The sequence below is a fragment of the Ambystoma mexicanum genome, chromosome 12, assembly GCF_040938575.1.
Source record: "Ambystoma mexicanum isolate Mex_15411 chromosome 12, UKY_AmexF1_1, whole genome shotgun sequence".
Classification (NCBI taxonomy): Eukaryota; Metazoa; Chordata; class Amphibia; order Caudata; family Ambystomatidae; genus Ambystoma; species Ambystoma mexicanum.
The window spans coordinates 1,111,115,974-1,111,138,899 of NC_090936.1; the positions used below are offsets into that span (position 1 = coordinate 1,111,115,974).

At 43.9% G+C, this 22,926-nt stretch overlaps 1 protein-coding gene across 1 annotated transcript in view; it reads left to right on the plus strand.

The window, feature by feature from the left end:
- The window catches only part of ITIH2 (inter-alpha-trypsin inhibitor heavy chain 2), a 149,254-nt gene that overhangs the window by 114,910 nt on the left and 11,418 nt on the right, over positions 1 to 22,926 (plus strand). Inside the window, exons 16-18 of the mRNA XM_069629675.1 lie at positions 14,460 to 14,642; positions 19,159 to 19,272; positions 22,202 to 22,400. Coding sequence (XP_069485776.1) covers positions 14,460 to 14,642; positions 19,159 to 19,272; positions 22,202 to 22,400 — 496 coding nt within the window. The remainder of the gene's footprint in view (positions 1 to 14,459; positions 14,643 to 19,158; positions 19,273 to 22,201; positions 22,401 to 22,926) is intronic.

A 22,926-nucleotide genomic window follows, 5' to 3' on the forward strand; every position in this document is an offset into this window, starting at 1 on the left:
CTACTTCCTCTGCTGCTTTGCTCTACTCGTTATTTACGTCTCACTGTAGCACTCTTAGATTTATTGCTACCCTGCTGTTGCTTTAAGTCTAAGGGTCTCATTATGAGCTAGGCCGTATTCCAGATGTAAATCCACTGGAATACCACCCAACTGAATGACTGTTACCGCCACCTGGTCTGACGGAATTACCACCAAATTACAAGTGACAGTGGTGCAGTAAATCCCCATTTCTTCAGAGTACATTGGACTCTATGGGGCTTTTTCAGTGGAATTGCCATCAGAATTACCGCCACGGTAATTCATCGATTTTGCAGATTTTTCAGCGGGCAGTGGGAGGATTTAAATCCAGCATGAAAGTGATGCTAATTCCATTAGAGCCACATTTTTTCCGCACCGCCATACTTTTAATGAGTCTCATATATTCTCAATGAGTTCACTAAACATATATTCTGTTTAACCATCACTATGCATTCCAAAATATACAGTGAAAAACCCTTTAGACCATGCAAAAATGTCATACACTAGTGATACGTTTAGCGTTGTGGGTCAGGCAAGGCCGGTAATGGCCCACCCATCTGAGCCTATGTGAGCCTGAGCAGAGAGAGAGCCTCTGCGAGGGCTCAGGGCCGTTATTGACACTGTCCACCCTGAAGCATGGTGTTACCGCTGTTAGCGCACCCGGGCTTTCATCCAGGGCCTACTATTTTATTTAAGGGAAATTGAAGCTGCAATAAGTCTTCATGTCAAATTTCCCTTAAGAAAAATGGCACAGGAAGATAAGCTGCCCTAGGAAATCATATAAGAAGTATGCAGCGGAGGAAAAGCAGCCATATAATTGGAGGCGAGGGCTGGATCGTGGGATTCGTTGGTGATCGGTTCGCAGGACTTGTATGAGTGGGCATAAAGGCATAAAGGGTCCAGCAGCACAGGTGAAATGGTAGACAGACCGCAGAGAAGCACAGGCGGCTGAGAAAATACTGGCAGGTAGTGGCAGATTCTGCCTAGGTTCCGGACCACCTGACTAGCCAGAAGCTCTGCCCCCCCAGGGTGTTATAAATTACAAACTAATGCCTCTTTTTGGAAATAATTGGGGCTCATTATAAGTTGGCCGGTGTGGTAACAACATGCCGGTATTAATGTATACTGGCACATTACTGCACCGGTCAACTACGAGTTGGCCGGTAAGGTGGCAGATTGACCTCCAGCTGGAGGTTGTTCTGCCACCTTACTGGCAATAATCACTTGTTTTGCAGGCTCCAGTAATGCCAGCGCCTGTAATACTGGCAAAATACCACACTGGAGTCCAGTGGGACTCCAATTAATGGGGACTAACACCAGCTACCGCTACTTGTAATCCACCGGTTATAGCCCCGAACCAAGTGGTGGTAACAGGAATACAGTTTGGTGGTGTCTCCGCGGATTTACTGCCGAGATACCACCAAACTTGCAATGAGCCCCAGTGTCAGGACATCAGGGTGGCAGCGCACAGTAGGAGAATTTCTCATACATGGTGACGCGAGCACCTTCCCCTTCAAAGGACTGTGAAAGTGTTGTTCTGAACGGAGATGGTCTGATGCGAGAAAAACACTATGATGGATGAAAGAGAGCATGGGGCGCATCTAGATAAAATGCTGAGCAAGTTATGGAGCAGGAGGCAACACATTAAATAGTAGGTTGATTTTAAACTCGGGTAATACCTTGGAAGTAGTAGAGGATGTTTGCATCAAAGTTCATGAAACTGACATTTCCTCTGGACGAATGGTAGATTGTGATGACTTGGAAAACAATTGAAGACCCTTTATTCAAGATTGAGAGTACCAACTTGCGACATGTGATTTGGAGCATCTCAACGTTAGGTTTACAATGTTAGCCAATGGAACCGTTGTTAGAGTCCTTAGCCTAAATGTATAAGCTGTAAACAGATTAATATGGCAACCACATAAGTTAGAGACATTCTAAATTGTAATTGGTGCAGGACCTACAGAAATCCTGGAACGTGTTCACCTGCGTGATATATTTGAGCAACAAGATATTGATTTATACCAGGTAATCATTGAAGAGGAGGTTATGTCTGCAATCTCAGATCTTCAATCAGGAAAGTCACCCAGACCTAATGGATTTCCAATAGAATGAAGGAAGATAATGGGAGACAAAGTGACTGAACCCATGTTGCAAAGGTTTCAGGCAATCGAAGAATAAGGTGAAATGCCTCCTGACCTAAGGCAGGCAAGGATAGTTGTTATTCCTAAGAAGGACAAGACCCCTACAACATGTGTCTCATATAGGGCGATTTCGCTTATTTATGATGAATCAAAAATGTACTTGCAAAAACATCAGCTAGGAAGTTATTGAAAGTGATGACTAATTTGGTCCACCCAGATCAATGTGGGTTTCTGCCAATCAGAGGCACCAGAATGAACATTTGTATGCATCAGATCGCCATTGCAAGCGTTCTGTCATCCAGAACTCGCTGGGCATCCTTGCAATTGATTTTGAAAAAAAGCATTTCATTTCATAATTGGTATTTCTTATAGGCTGTAATTGTCAAGATAGGATTTGGAAATACCTTTATGACTTGGGTTAAACTGATGTACAGTAAACCCAGGGACTTGATACATTTAAATTGAGTGTCCTCCCACTCCTTTTCTCTTGGAAAGGGAAGGAGGCAGGGCTGTCCCTTATCACCTTCATTATTTACCTCGACTATACAACCATTGCTGCCTGCCCAGATTTACTACGATCGGGCAAGGTCTTTTGTGACCATTGGAAGACACAAGGACTAAGTCGCAATATACGCCGATGATCTTTTACTTTTTCTGGAGGAACCTTTGCATTCAGGTGCTCGGGCAGCCGAAATCCTGCAGGGGTTTAGAAGTGAATTGGCACAAAACAATTCTGCTTCCGGTATAAGGTGGTTCACTCGTGATCCCAGCTAACTGTAAATTAAACATTACAGAAGACACCGTCAAATATCTAAGCATTTACATTAGTAAGGACCACATGACTCGCCCAAATTGTAATTTAGGACCCATTGCTAAATGATTTCAAACAGATGCAAAATTCTGGACATCGTTCCCTTTGTCCCTCCTTGGCAGAGCAGAAATATTTAAAATATTGACGATCACGGGATACTTATATATCTGCCAAAATACCCCTTTCAATATCCCTAAAAATGTATTTCATAAAGTTTAAAATATTTAGAGAAGGCTCCTATGGCAGAATTTCCAAACCCAAATTGCATTGCAGGCATTATATAGTTTGGTCTGGGATGGTAAAATATTTTACCGCACATTAAAATATATCATTGCGAATACCAAATGGTTTTTGCTAATGAATGACTACATGGTAATCCAGCTATGCCTCACCCTCACGTCAAATCCGAAACTGCATGGATGGGTCAATTCACACACTGGGCTTGGATGGGTCACGTCATTCACCTGCAGGTGTTGTGGCGGGAATCGAAGAATGCTGCCAAAGGTCTCACAGGAAGTTATTCAGATTAAAAGTGTAGTCACTAAAGCCCTGGTGTGGACTGGAAAAATTACTCTCAGAGCCCCAATATGGAACAATACAGAGCTACCTGAACTTACAAAATTGGACCTGTATTGAAAATAAAATTATATTAATAGATGATATCATTGTTAATGGGGCATACGTGCCAGTCCAAGATCTGAAACTCAAAATTGAGCATCTGGAGACTGCACTTGGGTGGTAGCGGTGCACAGTATAAATCAACATAACATAACATTGGCCTGCCAGATATGGAATATTATCACTAAATTCATTTGAATCATGCATTAAGTCCAAGGATGCTATAATATTCCGCTCCGGCACCGACAAGAAGCTAATCTGAATGAAGAACGCATTTCCAGAAAACCTACCGCAACTCTATTCCAGGCCATGCTAAGTTCCACCCCTCACGCCTAAAATTAAAAACCAGGTGGGAAAGTGGTGTAATCCCCATCGAATCGGAGGATTGGAGAGATGTCCTTGTGTATCCCCATGATTTGGGTGGAATCAGCCAAAAATACTCTACAGAAAATATTATTCTAAATATGGTCGTTCCCAACAAGCCACTGTTTGGATTTAATAACCCCAGTGACCCCCTCACCGGAGAGCAGAGGAAGGCCCAGGCCATGGGAGTGGTCAACGGTGAGGGAAAGACGTAGAAGGCGGGCGACACTGAGAGGTCTCCGCCCAAAAGGGGGAGAGGTGGCAGAAGGAGCGGGGGGCAACGAGAACTAGCTAATATGGAGCTCGCAACAAAAGTAAAATGGGGATGGTGGACAAACAGGCGTAATTATGGGCATGGGAAATAGGGAGTATAAACATGTTGGAAACAGGAAGGGTAGAAGTACCCGGGGAAGGGGGGAAGAGGTGTAGAGGAGGAGAAGGATAAGCGGTGTTCATCCCGAGGTTGAGGTCTGGGATGAGGGGGGAGTGAGGGGAGGAGTGGGCGAGGAGGGAGATGACCGGGGGGGAGGCAAAGGGGACAGCAGGAGGGAGAGGCAACCATCCACTGAGGGGACACAAAGGGGAGAATTCTGGGAACCAAGACCAACAAGAAACAGAGCAGAAAACGAAGGGCGCTAGGGAGAGGGGTAAAGGGAAGGAGGCTATGGGCCTCATTACGACTCTGCCAGTCTGGAAAAAACGGTGGTGGTAAAACCGCTGCCACTGTTCTTTCTGGACCGGCTGATTCAGAGTCCTGCAGTCGGGAGGTGTCACTCCCACCAGTTCGGACCTGGCAGGTTTAACACCACCTGCCTGCAGGCGGAAATGGAAACACCGGCTCCGTCATAGAAGGAACCAGTGTTTCCATTGTCCACATCCCCATGGAGTCCTATGGCACTTCATGGGAATGTGGACTTACAGAATTCCGCCTCTGGAATTACCGGGTCATCGGGGTCGTAATGCCCCGGTGATTCCGGGAATCACGGAGGCAGAATGGAAATAGTAGTCCGAAGGTATCCTGGCGGTTTTTCTGGCACAGCTACCGCCGGACTCGTAATGAAGCCCTATGAGCAATTCTCAGGCACCCGCAGATTCAAGTGGATGACTCATAATGTGAGAGGGCTCAACACCCCTCTCAAAAGGAAAAAGCTAGAGAGATTCACAAAGGAAACAGCACCGGATGTCCTGGCCTTACAAGAAACCCACCTTGTATAACGCGCCTTGAAACACTTGTGTATAAGGGTGTTATAAATGCCTTATCATATATCATATCATACCTCCTGAAAAGGGATCAGGGCTGACTCAAACTAAGAGGCTTCTCCCAAATACTTTATGCGTCAGGCCCAACGAAATCGGGCAGGGTGGCTCGGCCATCAAGAATAGCCTCGACTTCAGAATCTCAGACATACAGAGGGACAAAGGAGGGAGATATATACAGGTTAGAGGGGGTTATGTGTTGATACACCATGGCATCAGAATATGCACCTAACATGGGTCAGGAACATTTTTTCAGGAAGTTCCTGGAAGTACTGGACGTTTTTCGCAAAGAGGCACATAATCCTGATGGTAGACCTAAACATGGCATGGAACAGGAGTGGAGATGGGACACCCCATGGGGGATCGGGAGGGGGGGCATTAGCGTCACCCCAACTGAGGGAGAAATTCGAGAGCGTCAGTCTAAGGGATGTCTGGAGGGCATGGGAGGGGCGCAAGGAGGGATACACATTATTCTCGGAGTACATGGATCCCAATCAAGAATTGGCTATATATGGGTATCAGAGAGTGGATCAGGTGGAGGCAGTGCCCCTGGGATAGCGGACCAGAAGGTGTTGTCAATGAAAATGGACCTGCAGGGACGCTCATTAGGCGTATGGGAATGGAAGATCCCAGGGGAGCTACTAAGGGACCCAGTGATACGAAAGGAATTGGGGGACAAGATCAAGGGTTTCTTCGAGCTTAATAGTAGCTCGGACACGAGCTCGAGCACACAGTGGGATGCATTCAAAGCCACTATGAGGTGGGACTTTATAGCACTGAGGGCACAAAGGGAAAAACAGACTAAGGCCTTATACACCCAACTAGAGAAAGAGGTGGAGGAGGCATGCCAAAAGGTAGGGGACACCCCCACAAGGAAAACACTTAGGGAACACAGATGTTCAGTAGGGCAACTGGGGTTTCTAAGGACTAAGAAGGGAGAGGGAGCACTGCTCTGCGTAAGGCAGAAATATTAAGATCAAGCCAACAAGGCAGAAGCTCGCCTGGCACAGCTATTGGGGAGAGCAGGGGGCCAGAAAACAATCATAGCAAGAAACGACAAAAAGGGACACCAACTCACCCGAACTGAAGAAATTCAGGACTGCCTGGCTAGGTACTGTGAATCCCTATACACTTCCCAAAACCCAGTGGCCCAAGCCCAAATAGATTTCCTGGGGAAAACACAGCTGCCCAGTCTGCCCCCCTGCACACAGGAGCTCCTGGGACAGGCCATAATGGAGGAAGAGGTAAGGAGTACTATTGCAAAACTGCCCCAGAGTAAGAGCCCGGGGCCAGACCACTACTCAGCCATCTTCTATAAAACGTATACGCCCATACTGGTTCCTCATTTGACATGACTTTTCAATATCTTCAAGACAACGGGATGAGTAACTCCCTCTATGGAATAAGCTGCGATCACCCTCTTACCAAAAGCCAACAAAGATCGCGCGGACTGTACCTCTTATAGACCTAACGCACTCATAAAAATACATGCAAAAATCTACACCAAAATATTGGCAAGAAGGACATGGAAAAGGCTTTCGACCAGGTGGAGTGGTCGTTTTTGTTCAGGACAATGGAGAAGATAGGCCTGGGGTGAGGCTTCCTAGAAATGGTTTAAGCCAACTACAAAAAACCATCAACACGCCTGTTGGTGAATGGCTCCATGTCATGCCCATTAGCTTGGGAAGAGGGACTATTTGGAGCCCCTTTTAAATTGACACAAGAGGTGGTGGGGATTTAGGGTAGCCCATTTGAGGAAAGCAGCATAAAGTTGCAGCGTTCACTGAGGATATGCTCCTGTCACTCACCAGCCCCAGATAATCAATAGAGGTTTGCAGGGACCTATTGGGAAGATTCGGGGAGGTGTCAGGGTTAAGGAACAACCTAAAGAAGTCTGAACCACTAAATTTATCAGTGGGAAAGGAGGAGACTGAGGAGTTAAAAGCATCATCACCATTCATTTGAAGTCCAGGGGGGAATCAAATACTTAGAGGTCAAAATTACGTCAACACTATCGGGATGGTATGCGTCCAACTATCCCTCCCACATTAAACACAATAAAGAAGGACTTCCAAAAGTGGATGAATCTTAGAGTCTCATGGTTGGGTAGGATGGCAGCGGTTAAAATGGTGACACTACCGCGACTGCTCTATTTCAGGAAATCACACTGGCAATGCCCCCGAGATTTTTCAAGGAGCTGGGGAAGGTAACAAGAGAATTCATCTGTGAGGGGAAGAGGCCACGACTTAGCCGACATTAACTGATGCCATCAAGGAAGGAAGGGGAGCTAGCAGTCCCCTACTTTCAACAATATCATGAGGCGGCACAACTGTGGGTGATAAGAGAATTGTTCTCCGGGACACAAGGGAAACAGTAGGTCCAAATGGACAGACCTGGGGGAGGTCCTGTGGCTGCCGCAGCACCTCAGGCCAAAACACCTGTACGTGAGCGTCATAACAGAAGTGTTAGAGGACACCTGGGACAAAGTGGTGTAGAAGCAGGGGATCACAACCTTCCCCTCCCCATTTACCCAAATCTTTAATAACAAGGACTTCACCCTGTGATTGGAAATGCAGAGAGGGGGGCTGCTTGACAATTAGGGATATGTTGCAGGATCGGAGAGTGAGATCTTTTGTGGAGTGCAAACAGGGGTTTGGAGTGCAGGAGGGGGAAAGACATAGGTACTTTCAAATAAGGCACTGAGTATTGAGTTGGGAAATTCGGGCAGCGGCTACTTGCCAGGTTACCCCATTTGAATGGTTCTTGCTGACACAGGACAGGTCTAAGGGTCTCATTTGAAGTCTATACAAAATACTGGGAGACGGCTCCCCCGCGAGAAAGATGGCTGTACATGACCCACTGGGATCAGATGATGGGGAAAGATATTAGCAGAGAGAAATGGCAAAGTCTATGGAGAAGAATACCTAAACTGGCAAGGGCAGTACAACTTCAAGAGTCCTGGTATAAGATTTTATTCGGGTGGCATTGCACCCTCGACCGCCTGCATGCCATATACTCATTTGCACCCAAGCAATGCTGGAGGGAGAGCGCCGGAGGGAACGGCAGCACACAGATGGTGAGAATGCCCCAAAATTATGCCGTTCTGGAGGGAGGTGCTACAGGCACAGGTCCAAGCATTTGGGGAGGGCACAGGTAGAGACCCGAAACTGGTTCTACTGGGAATGAAACAAATAGAGAAAGAGGGAGGATGTCGGGCCGGGAGAAGGCAAAGGTGGTATTAACACTGACTGCAATGACCCTCATCGCTCAAAGTTGGAAGGGACCAACTCTCCCAATGGAAAAAGATTGCTGGCGGAAGGTGTGGCAGTTGGTAGCGCTAGAGTGGGCCATGTATGCAATGAACAATGATTTGGGGAAATTTGCAACTGATTGGGGGGAGACGTTGGCCTTCCTGAAAGATGACTTTAGGGCCCAATGGTGCCCACAAAGCCTGAGACTGTTGGACCTGAACTAACTAAGCCCCGACGGGGCAACACTGCAAGAGAAGGAGGTTGCTGATCCCCCCAAAAGGGGAGGGAATGGGGGGACGGAAGGAGAGGGGAGAATGGGGGGAAGTTTAATATGTTGTAAACCATTAAAGAGATGTTTTAAAAAAAATAATAACCCCAGTGCCTCCTTTTCTAACCTAATCTGGGAATGTCCCAAGAGACAGTTGTTGTGGGATGCAGTATTAAAGCAAACTGTGTTATGGTTTATTTTTATGTTTCGTTCGGATGAGTAGTTCCCAAAATCAGGCATACTTGTGAGATTTTTGTCAATTAAGTTTCTTGGTATTCTTCAGTGTCAATGTTCTCACTGCAGCCAAAGGGTTACAAGAAGGAGCTTGTTGACTATTACTTTTCCAGCATGATTTTGGAATGTTGACCTTCAATGGTTGACACATTCGTCCTTGCTGATCTTCACTTCAACATTGCTCCTGGTTTGTTAGTTTGATTATTCTACCTTTAAAATGTGTTTTTCTTGCTGCCAACTCATTTCCCCTTCATCAGAAATTGTTTTTAGCCTCTACGTCCTTCATCTTAGCACTGACTTATCAAGACTCAATGCCCACAGTATCATCAATTTTTCCAATTCTGTATATTGATGAGGTATTGGGCTGTGTTTTGTCATAGACATTTTCTGATGTTCCCTTGTTTCACACAAAATTGTACTATAGGCTTCTTCATTGTATCCCTTTCGCCACACATCCTTACTTTCTTTCATCAAACTTGCCTAACCTGGAATGAGGCACGTTTGATGACAGAGCTCTCATTTTTGTCCTGCTCCAAATTATGTTGAGCATGTCTGTGCTGGATCCATTTTCCATTGCAATCTGGGAGGAATGTGGTCACTGTAGGCTCTTCAAAAGCCAGTAAAACTGTAAAACTCCGAACTATATCCCAATCAAACACTGAGGTAAATAACTAATCGACCGTGTTACAGTTTCCAAGCTGAAAGCAGGAATGTCACTTGTGAATGCTTCCAGTATTAGTAGGCTGATATCATTATTTACTCTTAACTTAAGTTTGATACAATCACATATTTTCTCTCAGGTTTGGGAAGCTATGCTGTGGACACACACCTAGCAAACAAATATTCCTGGCCTTTCATGTCACATTCCCCTGTTTTTGTGTGAAATTGCCACACACAATGATCTTAATATCCAGTGTTTGCTGTTGAAGGGTTTGCCAAACTTCTAAGAGTTCTTCAGTTTGACATAGACATTAGTAACCATTAGTTAATTGATCATTTCAGGTCTTCTATCCACCATTTGGAGCCTGTTTGAAGGTGACTTTAGCTTTGCTTATGTCTGCTTTGTGGAGTCCCATCCGTACTTAAGTTCCCTGGAGGTGACTGGAACCTGTGTAGCTCTCCAATGTCACTGATTATGTGACATGAAATAGTCTTCATAATCATATGTTGTGAGCAAAATGGGTATAAAGATTTAATGTTTTCTTTCATTTTCATGTGCTACTCTATGATTCTGTTTACTGAGTATACCCTTTCCTTTCTCTCCAGATGCTTTGATGTTCAGTTCTGCTGCTCTGTCCATGGGATCACTGCACTACATAGCCAGAGGATAGAATGAACCTGTCAAAAGTCAGATTCACAACACTGCCAGGCCAGGGGGTACTAACCTCTCTCATTTCTCCCAATGCTTGGGAAAATCTCTTGGAACCTCCTATGTGCATGTCCGGCTGCGGGCGTGTGATTCCAAAGGGTTCCCTGGGACTGGCTCAGAGGGAGATTATTACCAGTCCAGAGGTGGCAGTAAACATTGCAACCTTCGCCCACCACCTTCCATAGCCAACATCTATTCCGCGATGTGTCTTTTGCAACTCCATTGAGTGGAGGGAATTGAGGAGGTGTGGTAGATGTTGGGCTACGGTGGCAAAGGCTGTGCCTCGTAATCAAATAGAGTCCCTTTCTATGATGTGAGGAGGCGATAGTCTTTTTACACCACCGTCTAAATTGGCCACACCGTCGCCAGTCACGTGTAAACCATGGAGTTGTTGCTTGTTTTTGCCATTCCTGCTTGACCCGCACTCACTCATTCATTTTTTTAAGCTGTTTTTTCCTTCATTAATGCCACTTTGTTACATATCGTTTTGTTCTTTCTGTGACATTTGTATTTGTATTTGTATGCATTTTCAAGAGAATTTAATACCGCTATGGGAATTCCTAAACTAGACTGCACACGATTTATTATTAGTATGCAAATTCAACACAATGGGCCTCATTACAAGGTTTCCGGTAAAACTGGCAAGGCTACCTCCAAACTCGCATCCGGGTCCAGTACCCTCGAATGGGCAATTAGCAGGCTATTCCGGCCTGGCAATGAGGCCCAATAACTTTACTGCTTCTCACTTCTTTACAAGAGATGTGTCTCTGCCCACAAGCGGTTGGGTGCATCATGACTTTTAAGGTTGAATCACTCAATGATTTTGCTGCTAGAATTATGAAAATCTTGGTATTACGTTGTGGTGCACTAACAACGCATTCATGAATGTATAATTAATATGGTCCTACATTGTAAGACCCATTCACTAATGTGTAACTAAATAAACCAAGGTATAACAACACTTTAGTAATTCATAACTAGTTACTAATTATTGTGTAACGTACACATTACAACTGGCTCTGGGGTCGTTTCATACAAAAGGAGCGATTCACCTTTGTAAAAGTGGGAATCCCACATAGTTAAGTGCACTGGACACTGTTGAGACCCTTGTGAACCCCTTGAGTGTGTGTGTTTAACTCACTGATTGCAACCAATTTGTTGGGACTATTTCCCTGGGCGAGATCCAAAATAAAATTGTTCCAGTTATTTCTTTTTGGACGTCAGCTGTGGTTTTGTAATATTATCTAGGTTGCCATAGATAGTAGTTAATTAGACTTTCAAATATTTACATTTCCACTTGTGACATTCCAATATCAATTATAATTTTTGAATGCCATTCCAGGTTGTCTTTGAAAGAAAAGACCTTCACGTTCTCATTTTGATAATCTCCATTTTATTAATGCATTAGTATACAGCTGTGGCCATTCTCATCACTCTCTACACGTGTTTCACGTCTGTTTAGGTCACAGGTGATCATCAGGAGAGTTTTGTCATTCTTATTTTTTGAAAAACAAAGAAGAAAAAAAAGGAGAAAAAGAAAAGTATTCAAAATCTATACATCCTATGTACAGCAAAAGAATTAAAATTGTTTGATAATAAGATTTGTTTCAAGAGCATTTCAAAAGTTGTTTTTTCATTTCAACAATATCATGTGAAAACTGCCCGCATCGCTAAAATAACTAGGAGGTAAGCCATTTAAACCTCTGATTCCTCTTCATGTTTTTCCCCCGTAACTCTAGACTATATCCTTGAAATATAACAAAGAGTGACCATTTAAAAATGGTAACCCTGTTCTACAATTTTTTCTACTCTAGACAGAAAAGATACTTTATCAAAGAAATAATGATATGGAGTGAAATATTAAATTCCTTTTCTAACTGAACTTGAATCAACGGAACTTGGTGAGTGCCATTACATGATATTGTTGAAATGGAAAACCAACTTTTGAAATGCTCTTGAAACAAATCTTATTATCAAACAATTTTAATTATTTTGCTGTACATAGGATGTATAGATTTTGAATACTTTTCTTTTTCTCCTTTTTTTTTTCTTCTTTGTTTTTCAAAAAATAAGAATGACAAAACTCTCCTGATGATCACCTGTGACCTAAACAGGCGTGAAACAAGTGTAGAGAGTGATGAGAATGGCCACAACAGTATACTAATGCATTAATAAAATGGAGATTATCTAAATGAGAACGTGAAGGTCTTTTCTTTCAAAGACAACCTGGAATGGCACTCAAAAATTATAATTGATATTGGAATGTCGCAAGTGGAAATGTAAACATTTGAAAGCCCTTCAGTGTGTGTGTTCAATCTTACATCTGTCCCAACTATGAAACGTGACAGTGACCAAGTGAGTACTATACAGCACTATAACTAAGGGACAAGGAAAGAGGACCATTTGGAAAGCCAAAAGTTTGGGCCCAGTGCAGCCATGTGGGGTTCCCTCTTTATCACTGGCGGATCACCAGTGAGTCATTTCTTCTGTATAGAATGACCACAGACACAGTCGCAATATATGCGTTTCACAATTATTAGTAGCTACTAACTATGAAATGGTTACTAGGTTCTGTGTGTTTTGCTGAATGTTATGCCCCAAAATGTGCGGGGAGACCTCCCCTTTCACTCGCTCCTACAACTCTATCACCATCCACTGCTCACACCATACTGCCTTTCCCAAACACCACTCCCCTACAGTTTGTGGCAAAACAATGGTGGTCATTATGACCCTGGCAATAGCCATGCTGGTAAATCGTTAATTACAGCCCCTGCGGACCCGGTAATTGCCCATCCCGGACGCCAGAAAATATTACTCCCCATTCCCATTTGAGTCCCATTGGACTCAATGGGAATGGGGAGGACGGATGCACCGGCACCATTCGTGAATGGTGCCGGTGCATCCATTGAGGTTTGGCAGGCTGATAGGCTCCCACTCGCATAACTCGTAGTTTGCCGGTCCGGAAACAACGTTACCGGCAAGCTTACCTGTACCGTTGTTTCCGGACTGGCAAACTTATAATGAGGCCCAATGGATGAAAAAATCATTATAAAAATAAAAAAACTGCGATTATAAATATGCTGTAAAAAGACAGGGCACCTTTAGTACACTTTATTTGTACATTAATTCTACATTCGTTAAACTCCTCGAAAGATGTAGCACTCGCTCTGCAAATTCCGTTCCAACACACCAGGGCTAGGATAGCTCAGCAGTCCCCAAATCTGCTCCCTGAAGGAGCTCTCAGCCACAAGCAGGCTTCAGAAGTTGTGCGCAGGCGCGACTAAGGCGTTTTCCAAAGGGGTTTTGCCATTATAAAACGCTTCTGTGAATTAGGCCCTATGAGTCTGATTTCCAAAAGTGTTTGTCAGTGATTAGCTCCTTTGAAAAACACTTTGCAAATCAGGCCCTGAACGCTTATGAGCTCCCTGCGGAAGCAACCCTAGCCTGACTTCCCGTATGTGCGCTGTCCAGAAAGTGTCTTGTGATTTACAGACATTTTTCTGTTAGGGTGAGTATTGAGACAAATTGCAAGAGCACAGAGCACAAGTTGCATTACTGGGTTCCTACTGGAATCTCTAATACAGGCATATTATATGTAAAATGTGGTCATTTTTATGTTCCCAAAAAGCTCTCTGCTTTTATGCAAATCCCCAGGATTGGGTTACTTGAAGAGATAGGGTGCCGCTCAGTTGGGCTGAGACTCCGCCCCTCACTCCCACCCACAGAACACTTTCTGCTCCACGGAAGGGGTTGGCGGAGAATGGGTTCCCACAGTACTTTGTTTCCATTTCCAGCCCTGTATGCTATATGATCTGTGTACCTCTTTTGCTAGTCAGCTAAAGGTATCATAACATACAATATGCATCAATATTTGTTCAGCTGCCACATCAATGCAAACATATTTGTAAATAGTTGTGTACAATGTATTTAAATGTGTTGTAATGGAAGATATGCTAACATCTGGGCCAAACAACCTATAAGGAAATGGAAACATTGTTGAGATGCGTTTACTTTGAAAATCCAGGATATTGAAATATATTGCACGACCGTTTCGCATGGCGGTGCAGCTTTAGTAGATGACAAAGTCGCCAGTAATGATTGAAGTTGTGTGAAATCTTCATTACAGGTAGCGTAGTGGTTGGCACAAAGATCCCACCACCGACTTTTGTGCCTGTTGCAAGATCATCACCACCTCCGGAGGCTAAAAAGGGTCCAACATCTATAATTCCAATCGACGATCCAAGTGAGACCGCTTCAGATCCGACTCCAACAGATTCATCTCCAACGGATCCGATTGCAGTTAAGCTCGGTATTTAACTCTTCTCTATCTATTTTGCTTTGTTTTTTTCTGCACTGCGAAAGTTGCTTTCCTTTCTAGAAAAGTGTTATCGTTGTTGAGCCAGAAAGAAGGGACACCACCAGAATTTGAGAAGGCAGGACTTAAGAGTGGTGATCAGGAGCAAAGTGTTGCTCTGGCGCAGCACTTCACGCTCATTGGTAAACGAACACCCAAGAGAGGGTGGAGTTGGATGATTTCCAGTACAAACAGATGCATGATGACCCAGCACAAATAGAGTGCTTTTTAGAAGCATGGCCACCCAAGTGTACATACGAAATCATATTGTCACATATGGTCCGAATATGGTTATTACACAACAATAAGTGCTTTCCAACCCTGTATTTCTTGTAAATTAAGTACTTCTCATAAATTAGCTTAGTAACTTATGATAAGCACATCAGTATTCCAAAGTAGGGACTTTGATAATGCGGCCTAGGGGTATCCTATCTTTGTATTTCCAACGTTATGTAGTGCTACATCTCTCCATCTGCCCTAGTCAGCTTAGTAAATGGTGAAGGATCATGGGAGTTGTAGTCCAAAGCATCTAGCGAGCCATCTTTGTAGAGCGTAAGACTGAACATGATCCTTATTGATATTTCATTCTTGATGAAGAAATGCTTTGCACAAATTCTGTATGAAGTAAATGGAGGAAAACTCTAATGATGTCCGATTTATGCTAGCACAAGGTTTAGCTGTCCAGTGCAACATTACACTGCAAGCAAGCTATCACAATGCATTAAATGCAATGCATTAAATGGCCCAAAAGCTGTGCCAATAGGAAATGAATGCCACGTTGAAAGTCACATGGCAGCTGCGGCTCATTATGATCCCCAATCTCACATCTCCGTTGCTCCCTCCAATGGTTACCAGTTAAGCAGAAAATATAAATCAATGGGTTAGCATTTAGGGACGAGCAAGTTCAAATCCGACACAGAAAGAAGAGCAGTTCCAGCAGAGAAGCCAGACTGAAAAGAAATGAAAGATTTTGAGAATTAAGAGACGGTTGAGATAAAAACCAATCTTTCAGGCCTTTTAGACAGTTATGGAAGTGAAGGAACTGGTCAAAAACAAGTAGAGCTGAAGGGCCTAAAGATGACTTAATGATAAAAGAATAACAGTGGTTGATTTAAAGTTGCTGGTAAAACAGCCGGATTATAAATAAGAGTTAATAAAGCAAAAGAATGGGTAGAATAGAAAGGAAAAGAGATGTAATCACTAAATCAGGCCATGGAATCAGAAGGAGAAGCAGTCGGACTAGTTACAGCAATTAATGAGATAACATATGATTAATAAATTAAAACAAAAGATGAAAAAGAGTCATTACACGGCTGAAAACCAGGCAAGGATACAGTTTAATTCTCATTATAGAAGGAGTTCCCAACATCCTCAATTTTAGAAATAAAAAACAAAGCAAGATGTTCAGAATTTACTGAAGAAGTACAAGACATACCCAAAGAAGATGAAACCAAGAGTTGATTAAGTGTAGTCGAAACATTACACGGCTGAAAACCAGACAAGCATACAGTTTCATTCTCATTATAGAAGGTTTTCCCAATATCCTCTATTTTAGAAATAAAAAACAAAGCAAGATCTTCAGAATTTACTGAAGAAGTACAAGACATATCCAAATAAGATGAAACCAAGAGTTTATTAAGTGTAGTCGAAATAGTACACAGCTTAAAACCAGGCAAGGATACAGTTTCATTCTCATTAGAGAAGGAGTTCACAATATCATCAATTTTAGAAATAAAAAACAAACAAAGATCTTCAGAATTTACTCAAGAAGTACAACACATATCCAAAGAAGATGAAACCAAGAGTTTATTAAGTGTAGTCGAAACGTATCTAGAAGAGAGGTTTCTGGGGAAGAAATTGATGAGCTTCACAAGTGGCTGTAGGGGCTTCATAAAGGGTAGTATGCACATCTTTGCTGCTAAGAAGTGAAGTGCAAATGATAATCTTATGGTAACAGTTCTGTGCAAAAGTGTAGAGATCTAATGACGTGGACAAAAGGCAGATGCAATGAAGGTGCGACTTGGGGCGCACTAGTCAAGTCCTCCGTCCTGAGCCTGGGAAAAAGTTGGGGTGCAATAGTCAGCTGTGATTAAGCAGAGAACGAAAGTTCACAGAGAGATGAAGGTCTCAATCAAAACATCGAAGATTGAGAATCCCTGCAAGCATATGGGGATTTAAGCACACCGATGCTAATTGCGGGAATAGCTGTGCAAAGTGCAAAGTGCAAATGGTGGTAGAATATGATTGAAAGCCACTGCAATTAAAAAAGAATTCATAGCAGATCCAAAAGAATATAATAGAAAGTGTGCACTCGTAGCCTAAGGTGCTCTCAACGATGTTTCATGTATCAGTGGTATGGACGAAGATCGAACGAAGTAACAGTGGGAGGGTTGGAAGTATAGTATTGACAAATTCTAAGAGTTGTTACACTGTACGAGTCTCTTAATGAGAGGACATTTCTCCCCGTCCTCAGTCTCGTAATATTGTGTCGGGTGTAAGGCTTACCATGATTTTTCCAAACTGACCATGCCCTCCATACATAAATGAACACGGTAAAGATCACCAGGTTGCTGGCAGTAGGCCTGCATAGAGACAGGGTGTCTTTGAGTTGTTGCACAGAAAACAGTATTTATTTGGGTTTTTTTATAACGCACCTAATACCGTACCTGAGTTCGGTTTCTAAGCACGGATCTGGGATAAGACCTCTGTTGCTCTGCATGGTCTTGTTTCCAAGCAAGTTGCCCCTGTGCCATCCTCCGTTCACAGGGTTTTATAGATCGTGCTCTCACTCCTATGTACAATGGGCAGAACAAGAGGAAATAAGTGATGTCTTCTTTGGACTCTGAGCAAGATGGACGCAAGTCTGAGCTACTCATGTGCCATGACATCTGTAAGGTAGACAATGGTGGTGTACCTAGGCGAAATTGTATATAAGGAGACCGTGCATAACTGGGAGAAATTGAATCTAAATCATGTTCATACTCGAAATCCAATTTCATGCTCCAGTGTACAGCTACCGTTTTTACAATCATAATGATAATTTTATGTTTAAAGAGAACGTGAAATGTGTTTCTTGTTTTTTGTCTTTTGGGTGGTGTGGCTGGAAGGTAATAGAAGTCCTTCAAGTGCATCTTTCTTCAAAGTACCGTGGCCCGAAAAAACATTTCCGGGAACCTTTAGGGTGACCCCAAAAAAAGTACATCTCCTGCTTAAATAATCTTCAGCACAAAAACTATGATTGCATTCATGGTAATATAATTGTTATGTTTCGTAAGTGAGAAGAATAACAAGTTACTTTCAACATGTATGTTTGCTACATCTTTAAAATCAAGATTTTGATTTGCGTTCTTGAGTACTTCAATGATCCCTTTAAGGACCATGACTCCCCTCTGGTGCTCTGGTCTTTCTCGTTGTCCCTTCTTTGAATGACCTTAACTTCAGAAGAGCAACATCCTATAAGCCTAGTCCACATGTATGCAGACTGGTACGATTCTTATCATATTACCAGAGAATGTAGAAAGAGAATGGGTTGGGGTCATGTTCCTTCGGTCTTCTTTCAGCAGAACCTGACCCGGCTACCAGTCTTCCTGGCCCTTCTTGCTCCCCTCACCTGTTTTTTCGTGGTGTCCACCGCAAGGTGTGTTTCCTGCCCATCTCCCACCTAACTGCCTGATGTCTCTGGCCCCCTCCTCACCCTTATTTTGTCATTCTTTTGCCACCTGCACCACTCTTCTGCTTTCATGTTCCTGGGCCTGTTTATTCTTTGGTGTGCAGGGTGGCTAGCCACGATGATGAACTCCTGTGTGCCGCAAGGGACACCCTGTGAACACCCCCACAACCACTGACCTATTCCCGAACCGGGAGCCTGCACCTGCCTGTGGGGCTCTTCTGCCTTCTCCCAGACTGTGACGCAGCATATGGAGTCAATAGCTCCCCCTGCAAAATAGTGAATCTGGGAAACGATTGTTCGCCAAAGAAGACCAGCTGAGACATCAAAACATCACCCGCTCACAATAGAATGGGTTATGAATACACCCTCTTTTGATCTGCATAAATGGAGTAAGAAGTTATTGCAATAAAACAATCACGAGTTTGGGGCAACCCTTAAATGCGGCGGTAACGCTAGTACCGCCGCATTTAAGTGTCTGCCAAATAACAGGGGGGTTGACAGCATTTATCCCCAGCTCTGAGCTGGGGTTAAATCCGCCAGGAATTTGCCGATTTTTGGCACATTACCGTGCGGTAATACCGCCGACAGTAATCACACTGAAAATTCCACATTGGGTCCAAAGGTGAATGGGGAATTCCGGAATGGGCCCAATGAGGAATGGGGAACTAAAGTTCCACCAAACCCCTGATCCGGCGTGGTGGTAGAACTATTAGCGCAGGCAGTACCCGCCGGGATACCGCCCAACTCGTGATGAGGCCCTATGAGTAGTAACCAATTCTGCACCCTCTGTTTGTTTTTCAGTTGATGGTGACCCGCACTTCATCATTCACTTACCCGAGAGCCAGACTTTTGTCTGCTTTAATATTGACTCGCAACCTGGCAGAATCCTGAACCTGATCTCAGATCCTGAATTAGGTAAGTGAAACTCTGTGAGTAACCTTCAACAGTTACAATGTTGCCTGGACCAACTTAGAGGGTCAAGGTATAATTGTGGTTTTTGTGACTAGTAATATAGAACGTTCTTCGTCACATTGCCATATTTCAATTCTCTAGCGATTTTAATAAGGATTTCAATTGCAGCTCTACTGCTGACTATGTGACTCACTCACGTGACTCTGAACTGAACGTGAACTTCTTGTGATGGCTTCTGGGTGGCGCTGTCGCATGTGCGACTTGGCACAAGTGGTGTATTCTACCTCAACTTATACATATATGCATTTCTCCCAAAAAAACTATGAGTAGAGTTGGGCTTTTCAGTTGACATGCCACACTTGGCACAGCACCACCCAGCAGCCATCCCTGGAAGTTCACCTCCAGTTCAGAGTCACTGCACTCCCCACCCTACCTGAGACTCAATGATCTGTTCCCCACTGTCTTCCCCCATGCAGCCAATTACCCATTCTCCCCTGTTAGCTCCCCGCTCCATTTTCATCTGCCTCCCTCACTGTGTTCTTGCCCCTATGATTGTAAAGCGCTACTTTGCCTCCTGAGGCTAGCTCCGCGCTCAATATAAATATCCTAATATAATAATACCTGAGCAATGCATTGTGGGTATGCAAAATAGCTTGAGAGAATGCTTTTATTGCTCTAGAAAATTGGTTTGTCTTGTAGGGCAGCCCTGTATTATGCAGAGCTTGCTCACTCGCAGACATGCAGCTTTGAAGGATGCAGAAAACCACAAGCACATGTCACACTCATTAGGGAGCATCAGTAAGGTGTAGTCTGACATCCTTGTGAGTGGAGCATTAGGGTATGGTTAGCAAATGCCATCAATACCATGGTGGGTTTAACAATGCAAAAGCATCTTAGTGCTGCAATGCAGCTTGGGAGCTGGCAACTACCAATTCAAGGAAGAGCCAGGGTTCTCTAGGCTGGTGTCATGAGAGATAACACCTTCGACATTAGGATCACCAAAAAAAAAGGAACATCACAAATCAATTCCCTAAAATGTTTTAAGTATTTTATGTATTGAGCTATTAATGCAAGCATTATATCTATGATACCTAGTGTCCACTCCACTCTTGTTTGGTCTTCTATTTCTCTCCATGTCCTACACTCTGCCTCTCTCCCACAGAAAATGTTGCTTGTGTGTTGTTCACTAAAGTGTAGAAAGGACACAGTAGGGACATCTATTGATTTCCAGCAGAAGAGAAATACAACGATGTAGCTTGGTTGTTGTTTCTAGTCATGCGGTGCTAGTGCATTTGATTATATATATTTATTTCATTCACTCTGTTGAGCATAGTAGATATAGTCCACACGTTTTCGCTTTACGTTTTGTTGGTGATTTATTGAAATTGTGTTAATCTTCTGAGAGTGCCGACACGTGTTTCGTCCATAAAAATGTCTTTATCAAGGCTTCCGTCCGTGTGGTCTACACGGACGGAAGACTACAGCAATCAGCAAGCAGGCGAACAGCAACACAGACAGATGCACGTAACTAGAAAGGGCAACGTAAGCCGTGGCTACACGCCCTACTCAATCTCCTACAATATAATGGATCACATCCTAAGGCCACAAGCCTCCTTCTAATCTCTCTTACCGATAAACCCCAACCCAGTCTTGATGAAGACCTGTTTATGGTCGAAACACGTGTCGGCACTCTCTATAGTTTCTACCATCCGGCTGCAAGTGCAATGAGACCTGACTGAATATATTGAGTAAAGCGCGGCAACCACTAATTCCTAGTGCTAATATCTCTCTGAGAAATAAAACTATCCTCAAAGGACACTCAAGCTTCAATTTAGAAGACCGGAAGAAGCATTGCTTCCACCAGTTCTTGGCAACACCTCTCTCTGAGCTAAGAGGTTGAGCCCCTGGCCGATTCATCAATGGTTAACGAGATGTCATGATCAGTCTGGTGATGGTGCTTTCGCCGAGTCGGTTACCTGCACCTCCAAAAGGTGGTGCCTAAAAAGGTGATCCACCAGCTCAAAATCAGTGTGGTCAGACTCATTCCCACCCCACCCAACCCCGTGCCTCCGGGATCTCAATGGTGTTCCTCCTCTTGGCCACACACATGCTGCATGGTGGAAGGAATCCCTGTAGGTTCCCCGGGATTAGAGAAGGTGGTAAGAGGTGGCTACCAAAAGGTCATATTCGACTGACCAGCTCCCCCTGAATACCCTATCTGACAGCAGCTTCTGGTGCTGAGTTTTGTGAAGTTAGAGGTGAGGCTGCGTGGTAGAAAGGCGGAGAGAGAAAGAGCTACTGGTAGCTCTGACTCTAATTCAGGTGGTGCTGCCTTCTCTTCTGGAAGGATGTGAATGTCTCCTTCCACGAGTCACTAAATTGTCTCCTGTGTGTTAAAGTGTGGAATTATTTAGCATGGGCTTCTCTGCCTGAGCAGTAAACCAATGGAGACAGTAACAAGACTTCAGTAGGGTTTTCTAACACTTGATAAGTGCCATATTTCTAGCACTTTCAACGTTCCAAATAATTGGGAATAGGGCCTGTTAATTTATATTGTGTAGCTGGTTCTCCAAATGTTCTCCAGGTAAAGGTAATATATGACATGATATGATAGGTGATTTATAATGCGCTTAATACCTAGAGGTTTCTAAGCGTGGACCCAGGGATCGAACCTTTGTTGCTCCATGTCGTCTTGCTTCCAACGCGAGCACTTTGCCCCTGAGGTATCATCCCGAGACCAAATGAACTCTACTGGTCAGTTGTACTCCCGAAGACAATGTATAGAGCTACTACCCTGATCTATCAATGCCATGGAGTACCAAGGTCTCCCAATTCACATTTACCGCTTTAGAATTGCTTGCCAATATTGGTTATTCTCTCCATGAGGAATAATACCTGACATCTGGTGCGCCCTTCCTTTCTCTTTTCACAGGTGTAGTGGTCAATGGGCAGCTCGTTGGTTCTAAAATGTTTAAGAATAACAAACTGAGCACCTACTTGGGAACAGTGGGGCTCCATTTCAGAAAAGAGAACATGAAAATAGAGATCAGCACAGAGAAAATAACTCTGAAGTATGCAACTCAGTTCATCGTCATGTCCTGGGAGGAAAACAGTCGCGTAACACAGAACAGGTAAGAGGGTTCAGTTTCCCAGCAGACACAATGTGGAGCTCTGGAGGGTGGAGAGTTGTTTCATTGTTTGATCAGTGTGGTCATGAGCTTGCATGTGTGCAGGCTGTAGGTCTGTCTGACATGAAGAGGCAGTTGTTAAGGACATCAAGGTTAACAACAGAGTGTGTGTGTGTGTGTGTGTGTGTGTGTGTGTGTGTGTGTGTGTGTGTGTGTGTGTGTGTGTGTGTGTGTGTGTGTGTGTGTGTGTGTGTGTGTGTGTGTGTGTGTGTGTGTGTGTGTGTGTGTGTGTGTGTGTGTGTGTGTGTGTGTGTGTGTGTGTGTGTGTGTGTGTGTGTGTGTGTGTGTGTGTGTGTCTCACCCACTTCTGAGTGGCGTGCAATATGTGGTAACTGAGATACTGCTGGCGATAACGTTGGGCAGCATTACCACCTATACCCAATGGAGTTCAATGAGACTCCAAAAATTAGGAGGAAACCCTGACTCTAAATCAGGCAGTAAACACTACTTTACTACCCTCACATACTGC